The sequence below is a fragment of the Euprymna scolopes genome, chromosome 1, assembly GCF_053919585.1.
Source record: "Euprymna scolopes isolate OS-2025 chromosome 1, ASM5391958v1, whole genome shotgun sequence".
Lineage (NCBI taxonomy): Eukaryota > Metazoa > Mollusca > Cephalopoda > Sepiida > Sepiolidae > Euprymna > Euprymna scolopes.
Window position 1 is genome coordinate 176,501,289 of NC_136482.1, and position 18,047 is coordinate 176,519,335.

At 29.9% G+C, this 18,047-nt stretch overlaps 1 protein-coding gene across 1 annotated transcript in view; it reads right to left on the reverse strand.

Moving 5' to 3' along the window:
* Nucleotides 1-18,047, reverse strand: part of LOC145277736 (putative E3 ubiquitin-protein ligase HECTD4) — a 286,999-nt gene that overhangs the window by 169,111 nt on the left and 99,841 nt on the right. Inside the window, exons 16-21 of the mRNA XM_080129447.1 lie at nt 17,985-18,041; nt 12,902-13,123; nt 11,414-11,520; nt 5,159-5,360; nt 2,801-2,920; nt 867-971 (exon numbers count right to left, since the gene is read on the reverse strand). Coding sequence (XP_079985573.1) covers nt 867-971; nt 2,801-2,920; nt 5,159-5,360; nt 11,414-11,520; nt 12,902-13,123; nt 17,985-18,041 — 813 coding nt within the window. The remainder of the gene's footprint in view (nt 1-866; nt 972-2,800; nt 2,921-5,158; nt 5,361-11,413; nt 11,521-12,901; nt 13,124-17,984; nt 18,042-18,047) is intronic.

Here is an 18,047-nt window from a genome sequence, read left to right on the forward strand (position 1 = left end):
AGATCATATTTTAATCGTGGGACTTTCGTGAGGAGCTGAGCAGTAAGAGGTTTGTTCACATTACATTTAAATTCTTGCATGTTATTTAAACAGGGTGCAGGGAGAGAATTCCAAAGGCAAGAGAGCCAAGGAAAGGAGCTATTAGAATAGAAAATATTTTATCAATTTTTTTCAATTGGCCAATGCGGTTAAGGTTATACATGAAAAATATTCCTAGTTTAATAAAATTCCTAGCTAATATAAGTATTATCAGAAAGAAACTCAAGTGAACTGGATTATATTTGTGCCAATAACATAGAAGAAAAGGAAGTCTAGTCAGAATGAAGTATTGATTTGTAAGATGTATTACTATTTAGATAAAATATAAAAAATTTGATGGACTTAATTTTATATATATATATATATATATATATATATAAAGTAAATTAGTTATCATTAGCTAGCTTAATAAACAAAGAGAGCAATTATTACATCTTGCCATTTTTATAATTGAGCATTTTTTGCATGTCAGTTTATCCCTTAAAAATATTAATATTTTATCACATTTGGTACAATGCATCCTTGGCATGCAAGCTGCAGCAGGAGGGGGCAGCATTCTGATGCTATTACTAATAATAAACACGTGGGTTAAAAAATACTGGACACAATACCACTAAATTTTACAAGAAGCACCCTTGATATAGGCGTCAGAATTCTAGTACTACTACTACTAATAATAATAATAAAAAAACACTTATGGGTTCAAAACTATTAGGCTATTCTACCAAAAGAAGCACTAATAGCCCTCTGCAGAAGCTAAACTATAAACTACTTTTGGGGATGGATTTTTGGCAAATACATTTTAAAATAAAAATTCTGACACATACTTGAGCACGAACTGTCACAGCAAAGCCCCACATTGCTTTATTCGGTGTGTTGTGTTCGCGACCACTGCGCATTTCAAATGAAAAAGTCACTGTATCACCTTCAACCTGAAAAATTACAATATAATAACCAAACTAAGTTAAATGCAAGTAAAATGAAAAAATTCTTTAATTAAACTTTTTAGACAAAGTAAGTAAATAAAAAAAAATCTGTAATGTTTCAGTAGAATATATAAAATTTCGATACTTGTACAGTTTAATCAAGACATTAAAAAATGAAAATATCGGAAGAAAAAAAAGGTTATATTGTACATATCCATTTTTGACTGAAGATCTCAAAAAAAACATTTCGCTTAATTTGATCAAGTAGTTTTTTTTTTTTACAGCAGAAAAACACGTTTTTATGAGAGCGTGTTGAAGTCAGCCATCTTGAAATTTTTTTAACACACCACGGGGAGATAACTCCAGTTAAAGTGCTGACACTCCCTCCCAATCTTTAATATTAGCTTTTCTTCCTAAAAATCGAACCTTTTGCTTGGTATCATAACAAATAGTTTTTCACTGTAAAAAAGAAACTATTTGATGAAATTAAGTGAAATTTTTTTTCAGAGGAGTTCGTTCCATAGTGGATATGTACAATTCAACCTTTTTTTTTTTCAATATTTTCATTTTTTACTGTCTTGATTAAACTGTACAAGTACCAAAATTTCTAACAATGGATTTTTCAATACAGATTATTCTGATACTTTCACATTTAAGGCACCGGATTCCATAAATGTTGGCTTAGGTTTGACCAACAGCTGATGTAAACCGCCGGAATATGCTGAGCATTGATCAAGTTCATCAGCCAACAAAAATGCAGTTTCAAAGCTAATAAAAATCGAAGTAGACAACTTTTAATAAATTAGAAGGAAAAAAAATTGAGCTTTTAATGAAGCACAAATTTTATCAGTCCAACTCTAACTCTAAAAAAAAAAAAAAAAAAAAAAAGTCAAGCTTTCCTAAAAATTCTTACAATTTCTCTTTAAAATAAAAACTAAAAAGAAATTCAAACGTTTTCCTAACAAAAAAAAACATTAAAAAGAATTTTTTTTTTCTTTCTATTTATTTAAACAAAATTTTTTTAAAAATTATTCATGAAAATTACAGTAGGGTGTTGTTATATTTTATTTTATTGTTTTTTCATTTTTTTTTTATAAATTGTAATTTGTATCTGCTAAATGTTATTTTTTCATCCTAGTGTTTTTAAATTTGATTGGTGCTAAGGATATTTCGGAAATCCTGTGTGCTAAGTGCAAAAGTACCATTATTTAACTTAAAATCTTGCTGTTTTTTTATTAAATTGAAAATACTATATTTTTAATGAAACTTTTAGACAAAGTAAATAAAGACAATTATGTAATGCTTCAGTAGAATATATTTTAAATTACGTCAAAGATTATGTTCAAAAGCCAATAATGATTTTCATTTTATAATAAAAATTTTATTATAAAATGCAAATCACTATTGGCTTTTGATATCAAACAATGTCAAATAAAATACTAGGCTGTGTAATTAAAGTTTTTATACATAAGTGCAGCAGTTTTCTACAGTACAAAGGGAAAATTATTTGACAGATCAAGTAAGGGAAATTATTTTCTGCTAATGTTTGAACTAGTCATTTTTTCAAAATGTTTTTTTGAATGTGGAAATTTGGTATTTATTCCAATATATATATATATAAAAGTGAGTACTATGATTTAATTTTAAATATTTGATAAACTGGAAACCAACCCCATCACACTCTTCCCATGATAAAATTATCAAAGCACACAATCTTACAATTTTACTCCTGAACAGTATGATTAAAATAGAAAAAAATTAAAATAACTAACAAACGAGGAAATTCTTATAAACTATTTTTTTTATTAATCCAAATACTATTAAAAAAAAGTTACCCGAACTAAATCTTTTGGCCAACCAGATCCCAGGACACTGCGACTTCCAAAACCAAGTATATTTCCACCATACTCAGAAACTTTTTTGGAATTTGTATTTGGTCCACTGTAAATTATCAGCTATAAAAAAAAGAAAAGAAAAATCTTTACAATGAATATTAAATGAAAAGTAAACACCATTTTTGAAATAAAATAGGTCTCAGAATTTTTAAAACTTAACTTGATTTTAAAAAATGGACCATTTTTTTTGAGAACCAATATCATTTTTGTTTTATCATGTACCTCAGATTTTTAATTAAAAATTTGTTAAATAATTGATTATAACTTTGTCAACCAGATATAAAATATACAAAACATGGAAAACAAAGAAAAATTTATTGCCAACAACAAATTTGATCAAACTAAGTTGGTTTCTAGTAATTTATATTTGTATTATTCAAACTATTCTCATCTTGAGTGTTATTTGCACAATATAACCTGCAACCTCCTTTAGGTGTATCTTGCTGAACTTTAGAATTTCAAGTAAGAAATCAGTTTCATATAAAAATTTAACATAAAATAACCATCAGTTCCAAATGATTTCCACATTTTAGGGACAATCACAATTTTTTTACCACTAATCTTATTTAATCGCTCCAAAATCGAAAATTAAGCAAAATACTGGTAGAACATTGTTTTTGCATGATTGTTGACATATTTGATGTGTTGCTACCAACACGTTGTTTAATTTTCGATTTGGAGCTATTATCAAGGGTATTCATGTAGGGCTTATGAGCAGCCATTTCTTTGTTTTAACTTTACAGGATGGATACTAGGTTTATTTTGAACAAAAAAACATTTACAATAAGTTTAAACACAAATAATTTTATCCATATAGGTGTAAGAGTAACTTATCTTGCATTTGGTAATATATCTTTATTGCATATTTGCCTTTTTATCTTTTTCTGTCAGTTACAGTAACAAATACCCAAATGTCAGTGTTCATTTTGAGGAGCAAGATACTTTTAAATAGAGATATAATTTATTTATTTAATTCAACTAACTTTTAAATGCTTTTTTTTTAATCCAAGATTTTGATAAACTTATTGTAAGATTTTCATCTATATTTTTCACTTGCGTTTAAAATGAAAAATACAATAAAACATTATTTCAGAAGAAGCTGATGACCAGATGAGTATCAAGTTGGCACCAACAAAATTTAAAAAAAAAACTTGTCCAGAGCATTTTAAATCTTTTAATGATCAACTGTGAACTTCCTGAGAGGTGCCGTAGAGACGTTTGGCAAATAGGTGTGAAAAGATTTGCTCAGGTAAGTGAACTCTAGAATGTTTGAACTCTAGAATGTTTACTATAATTGAAAAATACAAAAATATGAATTAGACTCGGAGACTCAATGTTAAATCTGGATTTATAACATGTGGTATCTATGGCTTAGTTTTAGGTTGTAAATGAACAACTTCTAACAAATAAATACATCTATGTTTCAGGCTTTTGGTTGTTTTTGTCAAGACAAAATTTTTTAAAATCGTTTTTGAAATTAGAAATTAGCCTAATATTTTCTCCAGATTCCAATACTATAAAAAGTTCTGATTTTTTCCATTCTCAATTCCGATTAATTGTCCCAACACTATATATAAAATTTCCAGGTTGGTATCTGGAGGCATGTTTAATCTACTGGGAGAGATGCACCCTCAGTCTTTGTTAAGATATGCATCTTGAAAAAAGGAACACTGATGTAAAAACATGAGGTTTATCATCTGCTCCGTTTTATGGCAGCCATTGCACCGATTGAAATCAGCAGTTGTACTAAAATGTGGTTGGTTCTACACAAAGCCTTCACCACTATAAACTAACCATCTGTAAAGAATTCCAAACAACTTGGTTGTTGTGGCAAACCTCCTATGTAGAGGAAATATTCATTATATATATATATATATATATATATAGTTTGGATTTTAGAGCTACAACATTTAACAAATTTTAAAACAATAATTATATTGGGAAAAATGGAGGCCTTATCAAGGCAAAAAGGATTTAAGAAAATTTGACAATATATTCAATATATAAGCTTTGTAGAAAATTTAAGGTACCATCATTTTCAGATAGTGCAAGTGGGGGTGAGGGGGTACTTAAGGAGGGTAGCAATAGAATTGCATTCAAAATAAAAATGAACTTAACCATTTCAGGATCAGTTTTTAAGATGACAGATGATCGTTAAGTTAGATACCCCCACCCCGAGTTATTTCCTAAAAATGATTATGCACACACAACACATAACTTGACAACAGCTCACATTCCAAAGTTATTTTTCAAGTATTCAAGTTAGAATTGATAATAAAGAGAAATATTTTAACATACCTTATCATAATCATACTGTGATGAACATCTTGGATCAAACCTCAAATAAAGACATCGAGCACCTGGGATGTGAACTGTTTCTTTGAATTTATAGTTGTCACGGACTGGATGAATTGTCTCAACAGTTTTTCCAGAAGCCCACGGAGCAGGGATTTTTAGTCCAGCTAAAAACCCTTGCTCTTCTTCATCTTCAATTTCTACACTGTTTATCAGAAACAATATTAAACATTTATAATTACAAATTAAAAATAAAGTATAAATACATGTAAAATTTGCATCAATATCACTACATTTTCAAAATATATTTTAATTTTAATGAAACACAACACCATCTAATATATGAAATTAAACCAATCAAATTTTCCTAGTTAAACCTAGATAGTAATGAATCTGTCAAATTGATATTTGATTCTGACTAGTCAGTTATTTTCAAAAATTATTACCATTCTTAGCTATAAAAAAATAAATGTTCAATCAATTTCATCAATGGCTTATTTTATCTGACTTGAGTAACAAACTTTCTGACATACACCATAATTTTCATTGACATCTCTGCAGGAAGATAATTTTTATGATTCATTACTTTTTGGGATGTTTACACAAAAAATTAGAATAATATATTAATTTCTATTGGATCAACAATATATAATATGGTAAAATAAGAACACAATGGATCTTCATCCTGACAATGCCAGAGTTGTTTTAAGATGTAAAAAAAAAAAAAAAAAAAAAAAAAAAAAAAAAATCTTGAAAATAGTTAAAACAAATTTCATGACATTTTTTTTTTTTTTTACTCAAACAGGGCATATTGTCACTATCAATATAAGGGGCTACTATTTCAGATCATGTCTAACAGGGGACTATGGGAAGTTGAGGAGCAAGGTTAGCAGCGTTCCAAAGTTGACTATGGGAATTTATCACACAAAACCTGAGTACTGTAGTTAGGAATGGATCTAGAAGTGAGGCTTGCTGATCTGCTTCCCAGATCAGGAACATGACTGTCTGTGTAAGGGAATGAACTAAAGAGAAACTGTGTGCTGCTACAAGCTTTGTCTGTGTAACTTGAGAAACTAAGCCAACTACAGTGTGGACATTAAAATCACTAAACATATGTACTTGATGTTAGTATTTAAAGTCGTGGGGATGTGCGCTAGGAGCAAGAATTTTTGTGGGTTACTCATTTTATCCCTGGATAATGCCAGGACATGTCGGATGTAATGAAAACATTTTACTAACAATTTAGAATTCATTTGAAGAGACTCGACTCGACCAAAATTAATTCAACAAATACGTTTTTCAAAAGCTCCAAAAATATTTCTTTCCTTCGTAGATTCTTATTTATACTTTCATTATAAAGAATGTTTTTTTTTAAATTCCATTTAGAAAAAATATTATGTCTATGTTGATTTTCCTTTCTTTAACGCACCGATATGACATCAAGCAAGTTTAAATTCCTTTAAAAGCTCACACTCTATTCTTTATATTAGAAATAAAAATGTTTTCTTTTTGTAAACTATTTACATCACTTATATTCTTGATATTATTTGGCAACTTTTATTCAATTATTCTTTTCAATAATTTCTAAGTGTTTTTACATTTCCTTTACTAATCTACATTTTATTGTATTTCATATTGTAATTTTTATAAATATGTTTCAACATTTATTTAAAACTAGCATTGATCCTACTTCTCATAAATGATGTAAATTACAGTAGCAATGCTCACAAAATATTGAATTTTAGATTTTGCTACAAAAAAATTAGATATTTACCAAACAAAAATTGATCAGAAACTTTTAGATTTTAAATTATCAATATTCATTCATAATGTTTTGAAATCTACACATTTGAACCTGAAAAATAAAACTCATTTGCTTAAAGATATTAGGTACTTATGCAAAGAATGACCCATTTTTCTGTGAATGTTCTCTTGGCATATTCCGGCAGTTTATGTAAGCTGTCGGAATATGGTGAAACACTCAACTGATGCAATAGGTGGCAAAATTGGAAGAAGCGGTCCCACAATATTGCAACTGTTCGAAATTTACAGCAAGAAGGTGTCATCTCTTCAGAACACACCATTATATTTACAAAATTACTTCCTTGGGAATCTTAGAGATAACCAAATATCTTCAGAAAAAATAAAAAAAAAGAAAAAGAAAAAAAAGGAAGCTTACTCCCTAACTTTAAAAGAAAAATTTTCAGAATTCTTTAAAAAGAAAAAAAAAAAATGTTTTCATTTGTTACTACACATTTTACAAACATCATTCATGAAACTTATAGATTGATTTTTTTTATATATATATTTAATTTCCATTTTCTTCATTGAAATTACTATACCATAAATATTTTCGATGATGCAGTATTAATTTTTTCTAATGTTTTAAAACTGCATATTCCGGTAGTTTATGTAAGTTGCCAGAACATGTCTGCGCAACATCCATGGAAAAACAGATCATTCACTGCATAAGTACCAAATATTGAGTTAACAATTTTGTTTTCATTGATAAAATTCTGTTTAAAAACAAAAGAAAACATTGAAGATAAAACAATGAAATTTGAAACTATTGAAAAGATAGCTCAGTATTTGAGCACCTTGAAGATGTTTTAACAAATTGACCACCTCCCAATTAATTTTGTTTGATTTGCAATTGCTCTAACCTAATCTTCCAAAACAAAGTGTTTATCATCCAAACAAGTATTTCTTTTTTTGGGTGATAAGGAGTTTATGCTTTTTAAAACTGCTTAAGTGTTATTTTTAGAGGGGTTTTGTTGAGACTAGGCTTGCCACTCAGTTTAGTGGTAGTGTTCAGTGAATTTTTTTAGGGGAAAGGTTTGCCTCTTGGACCTAGGGTTAAAAGTAAGGTAAATAATTATAAATTTTTAAAAATAAATTTTCAGCATGGAAAAACATGAAAATAATTGAAAGTGGTCTGGAAATGGGGAATCATTTAACATTAAACTACTCTTCACTTTAAATTCTAAATTAACTTTTTTGTTAATTTTTTTTACCAAATTTTTAGGATGTTTATACATAATTACCCAAGAAAAGTAGAATCATCTGTCTGTGTAACTTGAGAAACTAAGCCAACTACAGTGTGGACATTAAAATCACTAAACATATGTACTTGATGTTAGTATTTAAAGTCGTGGGGATGTGCGCTAGGAGCAAGAATTTTTGTGGGTTACTCATTTTATCCCTGGATAATGCCAGGACATGTCTTTTTTTTTTTTAATTAGTGACTAGAAAGTCATTTCTGATTATAATTAAAGTTCAGTAGTATTTCTTGAAGGCTCCACTATTTTATAAAACGTTTAGATAGTCAATTTATTTGAAGAAGAATACTGGAATGGAGAGAAAAAAAAATCGTTTTTTTTTTTTTCAGAATAAGTGTGTAAATATAACTAAACATAACATTTTCAATATTCATGTTCAATTTTTCAAATTCGTTCACAAATAGCTGTCTTTGCTTACAGTGGCTGACAATATTATAAGTCAACAAAAATGTCTAATTGACATAAATAATTGTGAACAGATATTTTCAGTTAAATTTTGTTGATAGAGTGTCTTTGCTATGAATAACTTTCTGGACAGATAGTTATGATAATTATATGAAAATTTATTTTTTCCAAACCTTTTAAAATGTTGGAAAATTTTTTAATGAAACTGAATGAACAACAGCAGTTGAACTTTGATAACCAGTTTGTGGTTAAATAGTCAAGTTAGCTATTCTACACTTTCCAAGTAACAATTTCCACTGTAAAAACTCACTACTCCAAATCCATCACATTGCTGCCACATCTTGCTACTCCAAAACACTCTGCAGTCAAAACTCACAACTCCAAAACTCATAACTTGCTATTTCAATATCCAAATCCGAACTGCCCCAGTCTCGGAAAACTCGGCCCTTTTGTTCAAAACCTGAAGCCTTTCATTTACATATCAGGTGACAAGATCGCAAACATATAAAGACAAGTAGCAGCCATTTTTTTTTTCTTTTTGCCTGCCAATGAGCAATACAGGCTACATAAAAAGGTTTGTACTAATTTTCTTTTAATGCATTTAATCACATATTTGCCCAAACAAATTCTAACATATCTTAAAAAGCATTCTTTCTTTTATTTTTTCAAGTCAAATTGGACAAAATTCCCACCACTGTGTGCTTTTGAATGGACTTTAAGATGCAACTATTCTTTAATGAACTAAACCAAAGTAATAAAGAAAATGGTTTTACGATAATCATTATTTTTTTTTTATGTGACTATAAAAAGTTATAAAAACAGAACACATAGATAACATCGATAAACCTAAAGAGAAATCAATTTCCTTCTGTTTTATGTATGGTTTGACAAAATTTTATAGATTTATAATGATATTATAGGCATTTTATTCCAATGTAAAGCAGCTGTTAAACCGAATATAATGTTGAACTTTTTTCAATAACTACTTTTTGACAAAGAAAAGTCAATCTTTATTAGATCTGACAAGGGCTGAGAGTTCAAATGAAACATTAAAAAAAAAAAACTATACTGAAAAGAAACAACCTCGAATTTCCAGACAAGCTGAAATCAATATGAAGGGGAAGAATGGCATAGAAAATTATTCAATTAAAGTCTACCTGTTCTGTGTTCTGGTAAATTATATTATTCAATTGTTGCCAGTCATTTTTTTGTTTTATTTTGGATGTCACAAACTTGTTTTTAATCGGTATCAGCTGGGTCACCTGTGTTCAAAAGTTTCTAATGTTGCAAGATCTGAATCCTTTAATGACAGCAGACTCACAGCATCACTGAAAATGTAGCCTTGAACCTCTGAATAATGTATTTTAAAATGGAGTGTGAACAATAAATTACTTGTGCTGCTTTGAAATATTAAAATGATTCAAAAGTATGTTTTTCATTTTTTAGAAACTAGATGCATCTACCAGGTATTGTTTGGAAAAAGTTTTGGTACAACTACACAATATAACAGTGAAATTCAAATTTTTAATATTGAATTTCAAGGCAAATCAATGGTTTCTTCTTGTCATGTTACAGTAATGAATATATCCAAAAATTATGAAAAACAATAACATAGAAAAAAATTATTAAAGACATTGTTTTTATGCAAAGTAGCAAAAATAAAATGTTTGACTTAATAAACACAGGAGAGTTCTAAGAGGAGATAAAGAGCATGTAACTATTGTCAATTTTTTAATAAGTTATGCGTTAACAATCATAAATAGGAGTTACTTGTCTTGTTGTTAGCATAACTGAGTTACTTCCCTTGTTATGTGACTTGTTCAAAAAAAAAAAAATATGGCAGGGGAGGGAGGGGTTACAATAAAGATAAAAAACTTGAGTTTTTTTTTTAAACTGATGCAGAAATATTTTAAGTACTTGCTAATTAAGTAGCTATCATTGCTTTTAGTTAAAATTAAAAAAGTCAGTAGATTTTAAATGAATTTTTCCAGTTTCTGAATTTTGCTATTATAGTCTAGTTGCACCAAAGTTTTTTTTTTTTTTTTTTTTTTTTTTTTTACTGTTGACGAAATAAAAATGGTTGACTTATAAAGAAATCAAAATCCATTGTGTTGGATTTAATTTTGCCATTGAAAAATTTTCTTGCGTTTTTTAAATAAGATTATTTTAGTACTTTCTATGGTTTAATTTTTTATTCCATCAAATCATCGATAATCTTAATAATCATAAACCTCTGTGGATCGTCCACTCATCCTTGCTTGAATCTTGTCCACCAAAAACATGTACACATATATTACCCTTTCATGTATATTTTTATATGCATCTCCGTATTTTTTATCTGCTCTCATCTATCCCACCTTCCTATTTTTTTTTTTTTTTTTTTTTTTTACATTTTTCTTTTTTTTCTTCCCTTACTATTTTAATGATAGCCATAATTTTTTGAACAATTATCAAGTTTGATTTCAGTTTTGATTCTCTCAAATGATTTTTTTTTTTACTTTTGAAATCATTATATTGTACCCAATATATAGTCATATGAACTAATCAATAGATACAAAATCTGTGTAAATTAAAATATCATATTTAAGCATATTTTACGACAGGGCAGCACCAGGTGTCCCTACTAGTATTAAATAAAATAAAAATGTCTAAGTTATGTAGAGGTAAGAAATACAAACCATATACATAAACAAACATGCAAGAAATGGTTACATAAGTCTATTCATATAAGCATTAATGTTGGCATCAAATATACATCTGACCAATATTAAGACTATCAAAAAAAAAGACTTACTGTTCCAGATTAATCGTCTCTCCAATGAGATCAATAACATCGTCATCCGTGCCAAGATCTGAATCTTCTTGGATCGCTTCAACTTGACTCTTCATTAATAATGTGGCCTAAAAAAAAAAAAATAAAATAAAAATTTTTTTTTTTTATTAAGTTTAAAAATTATTACGCAAACTAAAAACATTTTGCTCTAAGGAAAACAGTTTTAATTTTTATTTTTTACTAATTTTGATTGATCAATTCAGATTTCTAACCATCTGTAAATGTAGGTATCGCATTACAGGCGGTATAATTTTTTAGAGCGAACTTTTGCCTCCTGCACCATCAGCGTCTGTGGATGCGAGAGATACTTCCATCATGAACACCACTTAACGTAAATTAGTTCTTTTTCAAATCGACCAGCATGCAAGACTGATGTTGTCTTCGTTAGGTCAATAGCAAGACTAAAAGAGGTAAGCAGATAAGTTCTTTAGATTTATCCAATCCTAATAATCTTTCATATTTTACTTTATGGTGTTTTCCCCTTTCGAAATATTTATGAGTGTTTTTGTGTACATTTCAGTTTTCACCGAAATTGCCAGGACCGCTGCGAAGAAGGTGGGTTTTCTCTACCATGCTAGAAAGCTATTAATGCCTGAAAGTATCCTATACCTCTATAAGGCCACCATTCGCCCATGTATGGAGTATTGTTGTCATATTTGGGCTGGTGCATCTGCCATTAGTCTCTTGCTCCTAGACAAGGTTCACAAGAGAGTCGCCAATCTGATAGGTCCTGAACTGTCAGCTAAACTTCAGCCTTTGTCACATCGACGAAACGTTGCATCCCTCTGCCTGTTCTACAAGTACTTTAACGGTGAATGTTCTGAACGAACTCCAAGCACTTGTGCCCCCTCGACGTAAATACCCTCGACAAATAGCTAAATCCCACCCCTTCACAGTAGGGATCCCTCGATGCAGGAGAGCCTTCTACTCCAGGAGTTTCTTCCCCAGAACAGCTAGACTTTGGAATTCCCTTCCGGGTCCCTGTTTCCCCGACTGTACTGACATGCAGAAGTTCAAGTGTAACGTGAACAGACATCTTGCTGCCCAACTTCCTACACAGTACCCTTGATGCTTATGTCCCGGGTAGTAGCCCCCTACAACAAAATGGCAATGTGCCTTGTTTGGGATAAAAATGCAATAAAAAAAAAAGAAAAGAAATGAAAGTATATTCTTCATCAGTTATGCTCTCATCATTTGATTTCTGACCCAGTTGCTGCTGTTACACGTCAATATGAAAATTTGCAGTTTTGCTGTTATAAAGTCAGGTTTTGTTTTCCTTTCACATCTGCTATTTATATCATGTTCAGAAGACAAGCTCTTTATTTCATACAACATTTAAAAACCTACCAAACAGATACAGAATGCAGTCGGGATAATGCAAAAGATACATCCTCATTAAAAATAAGATTTCTATTAAAATCTCACCAATAACAGTCTAATCATACTTACCTGACTGGTTAATACAACTAATTGTACTAATTGTGGCATTAACGCATCAGCAATTGTTAAATGTCGAAGATTACTGTGCGTCATGGACGTGATTAGAACGGGAAGTAAGTGACCGAGCCCAGTTGCTTTTGCAATACGTTCAACACCTTGTAACCAGAACTCCAGGTTATTTGGATGCTTATTGATGAGGAAGGTGCATGTCTCGATGAGAACTTCAAGCACCTAAAGTAAAAAACAATTTCGATAAGTTAGGAAATTACAGGTCTCGTAAGTTCTCTTTGAACTGAAATGAAAAATAAAAGAAAATTGTTTATCAAAATTATAGAAAAGAAAAAATAATATAATATTATGCTACTATATATATATATATATATATATATATAATTAATTATAAAACTCAAATGACCTTGTAATGGATGTTGTAACCCAACATCCGGTTTACGACTTCCGGTTGCGCATGCGTACATAAACAACATGACAATAAAACATTTTACTGTGTACGTTTTCAGCGTCCTAATTATTATTTTTTTTATGTTTAAATTATCCAAATAAAGAATAATACTTTCTGCATTTTTTTTTTTTTACATTGTTCATTTCCGTATTACGTTTCAGTTATTTTAACGCAATTTTCTTACAAATAAATCTACTTTAACCCGTTGACAATCCTAAGAGCATTTTACAACCGCGATTTACCCACCGCCTTCACTTTTTTCAAAAAAATTTATTCTCCATTTTTTAATACACCTTTCTTAAAAAACATTCATACATTTTCTTCTACACTACCAACATAAATAAATAACCTCGAAAATGTTTTTTTTCATTTGCATTACAAACAAATAATCAACGCAATAATAAAACATATTGTTTTACTGTGTACATTTTCAGTGTCCCGATTGTTTTTTTTGTGATTAAATTAAAAGATATATCAAAATTTGAATTTAACATCAAGTATTATCGTATCTGTTCAGTACACATTTACCTATAAGTATGGCAAATCACTTATAATTCAATGGCTGTAAGTTTTTTTTTTTCAAAAATAAACAATTATAAACAGAACGACTCATAGAAATCTATTTATATTCTTTTTTCATTTTACTATACTTTCATAGAAATGTTTCTGTTATGTCACACGTGTCACGCTCATATATTAATTCCCTAGCTCATATAACATACTGAGCCAACAGGTCATGGGTAGTCTAGTATATATATATATATATATATATATATATATATATATATATATATATATTTATTTACTTAATCTATCACCGCTATATTTCCAGACGCAATTTTTTAATCTCTACGACATTTTAACTTTTAGACGTAATCCACCACACTAGTTTATTCTAATTTATTTTCTCTCATAAAATGTATATATGTATATATGACATTTAATTTACATAAGGAAAACACGTTGCTCTCTCCCATCATTATATATAGCCCAATCCTCCGACTCTCGTCAATGACCATCCCTCTTGAAGAAGCCCACATAAATCGGGGCGAAACGTTGAGTATTTAGGTCCTTCCACCTCCATTTTATTTCATATATATATATATATATATATATGACTACTTCATTTAATCACATAAATTAAGATTAATATACAAAGATAATTTTATGCGTAAATTTTCAGTATTTACTTCAACAGTGCTCAATATATAGGTAGAGCTAGGTAGTAAGTTATGAAAATATGGCAATTAAGCTACACAGAATTTTTGTGTTTCATTCTCATGAGAATTCGTCAGCTTGATGAATTCTCACAAGAATGAAATGCAGAACATTCTGTGTAGCTTAATTGCCATATTTTCATAACTTACTACATATATATATATATATATATATATATATATATATATATTTTATTATTATTTTTATGGCAAGTGCTCATCTGAGCTCCATTTTATGTCCCTCCCCTCGCCAAACTTTCACGAAAAACACCCGTCTAGTTGAAACCACTTTCAATAATTTCCCCCACTCTTTATCAGGGTCTAAACCTTAACAGATTTTATGAACAAAGCTTTTTTCTTAGAACTGCATGCCTGAGGAACTCTCTTCCATTTGCCTGTTTTCCAGCTGACTACAATTTGGTAGTCTTCAAGTCCAATGTAAACAAATTTTAGATGAACCGTCCCCTCAAGTAATCTATTCACTCATTAACCCTAATCCTTTAGTGGCCTCCGGGCCTTGATAAGTGGTGACCCCTTTGTAATATATATATATATATATATATATATATATATATATATATATATATATATAAATGATAAAGTCTAATAAAAAGAAATATATTGATATACTAATCAATAATTTGCCATAAAACATAATGTAGATTTTGTGTGTGTATGACTTTGAATAATATTTAATGAGAAGATGGTGTTAAACAATAGCGGTCATTACTATTATTATGCTAAAGCTGAGTTAATGAACATTTTCTCCTCCTTAAAGCTTTTTTTCCTATATACTTGAATAACACAAAATACATGCTAAAATATGCCTTACTTCTGGGATTGAATGGTGCTTGAAACATAAACATTTGTTTTAATTCTAATTAGCTGTGATTTACAATCTATATATTTCTCTTGCTCACTTCACTTTATTGATTCAACACCTTTCTAATAGTTTTTAATGTATCTGTAAGCATTTAGAGAAAGAGCGACTCTTTAGTGTAGCTATCTAATTTGCCTATGTGTGTACACATTACAAACCTATTTAAATTAACAAAATAACAAGTCTCTTTACCTTCATATATGAATAAATAAATAATAATGAAGAAGTAAAGAGAATTATTATCTTCAGTTACGCAAGAAGAATGTCTTAACAGATAGGTTATACAGTCGCAGATTGGAAGCCTGCAATGGGAGAAAGCCATTTGTAAATGAAAATTCAAAAAGTTTCAAAGTAAGTGAAAGATATTTACAATAACAAAAATTAAATAATGGAAAATATTTACAATAACAAAAAGTTGACCTTTAATCAAAATGTATCAGCATTATTAAGCAAAGAAATAAAAACATAGGCTAACAAGAATCGCATGAGATTTTCCAGTAGACCAAGTGATTTGCTTTGTGGGAGGCCATCACTTGTGTACTGGGGGTTACAGGGACATTTACAGCCAGGATATAAAAAAAAATAGCAAGGAGAAATTGAGCATTGTAACTCTTCACACAGTGGGAGCATGGAATAGCAATTAAAAAGATTTATGTAAAGTTGTCTAGTGTTACTGCTTTGCATGGAAGTGCTTTATTTCCATTGTCTTCAGGATGAGTGCCACCATGGAGGAAATTAAGGGTAAAAAATAAAAGGTACGTGAATTGGAGTTAGCAGCCATAAAAGAACTATCGCTCATCATTTTTTATTTGTCCCGTTTAGTGTGAACTGTTCTTTATATAAAACGCACACTTGCACACCCACATGCGCACATTTGACTTATGATAAAACTGCACGATTATACAAGAGACATGATATGGTTTAATTTATTCATTCAGCATTTTCTGGCAGGCAACGTTTTTTTGTTTTTTTTACTCGGTTTCTTTCGAATGTCCTCCCTTTTCTACGTTTCACTGACTTATTTCTTCAGTGATTAACCGCTGCAAGTCAAAATTACGAGTTCCTTTTTCACACAACAATGATCACATATTATGATATTTGAAAATGAGGCTACATGAAAGGGAGGTTAATCTCATATTCTTGTCCAGAGTTGCAAAATTGGCCTTTCTAAAACGTCCAATTTTGCAAATTTGTCCTTTTTGAAGCAGTTTGGACTTCAAAAATTGTATTTTGCCTTTTTCAAAGCATAGCATACGGACTAAATAAAGAAGGACTAAGCAGAATATTATATAGATATTAAATTATATAGCTAGTCAGGTGTGGTGGAGAGAAATTCGAGAGAAAATATGTCATTTAATTAAAATCGGGAAAAGAAAGATCTTAAGACTACTCATGCCAGAAATTATTCTTAATTAGGGAAATGCATTCGTGGTTGAGACAGTCACCTATATGTCTAGGATGTGTGGAGAAATATGCAGACATGTTCCAGCATTAGCAAATACAATTGATATAATACATCGCTCAATAATTTCAGAACCTGACATATAGATAGCGCCATTAATTAAAAGATTTTTATAAAGTATCATCATCATATTCGGTTTAACGTCTGTTTTACATGCTGGTATGCATTGGATAGCTTTAAAAAAAAAAAAAAAAAAAAAAGTAATCTGGCCACGTCTTTATCTCTCAGATAAATTTTTATCACTATCTCTCTTGTGAAGTGATCCTGCTATCTCAACTGTTCTACATCTAATCCAAGAACCCTCATCCATTCTTTCAATGCAACCATACTAACAAAGTATCCTGTTCTGCACACATATCACTATACTCTCCAGATTTAATATTCTTTTGGGGATTACAGAACTGTGTGTCTTTAAGACTTACATTACACGTCCATTGTATCATTTCTTGGGTTAGCAGATGCAGAACAGTTGAGGTAGCAGAGCAAGTTGACAGGGGAATGCTAAGGATAACATGGAAGGAAGTGATAAGGTAAGGATGGTTTTGAGAGAAATAAAGACCTGGCCAGAAATAAGTTAGTTTGGAAGTCAATTTCTAAAAGTTGTCCAACATATGCCAGTATGTAAAACAAATAACATAAATATGGAAAAAAAAAAATGAAAACGGCAATAACCCTATGTGGGTTTAACTGGCTTTCTTTTAAGGAGGAAGTTCATATGCAATTCAAATGTGATCCCCAGTCACATGTATATTGCTGTTAGGGGAGATGATGACGCTAAGATTTTGATGTCCTCTTACGTACACTGCCTGGAATTCCCAAATTGGTCACCCATCTGGTATTGACCAGCCTCAACATTGCTTAACTTCAGTGATCTAATGAGAACCGGTGTGTCAACATGATTATGCTGTACATAACACAAATACGATGATGAATAAATCTTTATTACTTTATTCTTAAGCAATAGCAAGTATCTTAGCTAGTATAATAATGTTCATTTCTTTTAAACAAACAAACAAAATCCTTTAAATGTATTGAAATGAAAAATCTTTTAAATACATAAAATGAAATGTTACCTCATATGTGCCACTGAAAATTTTTGAAGAAAGTTTCAGGATATCAAACTGGAGTTTCTGTAA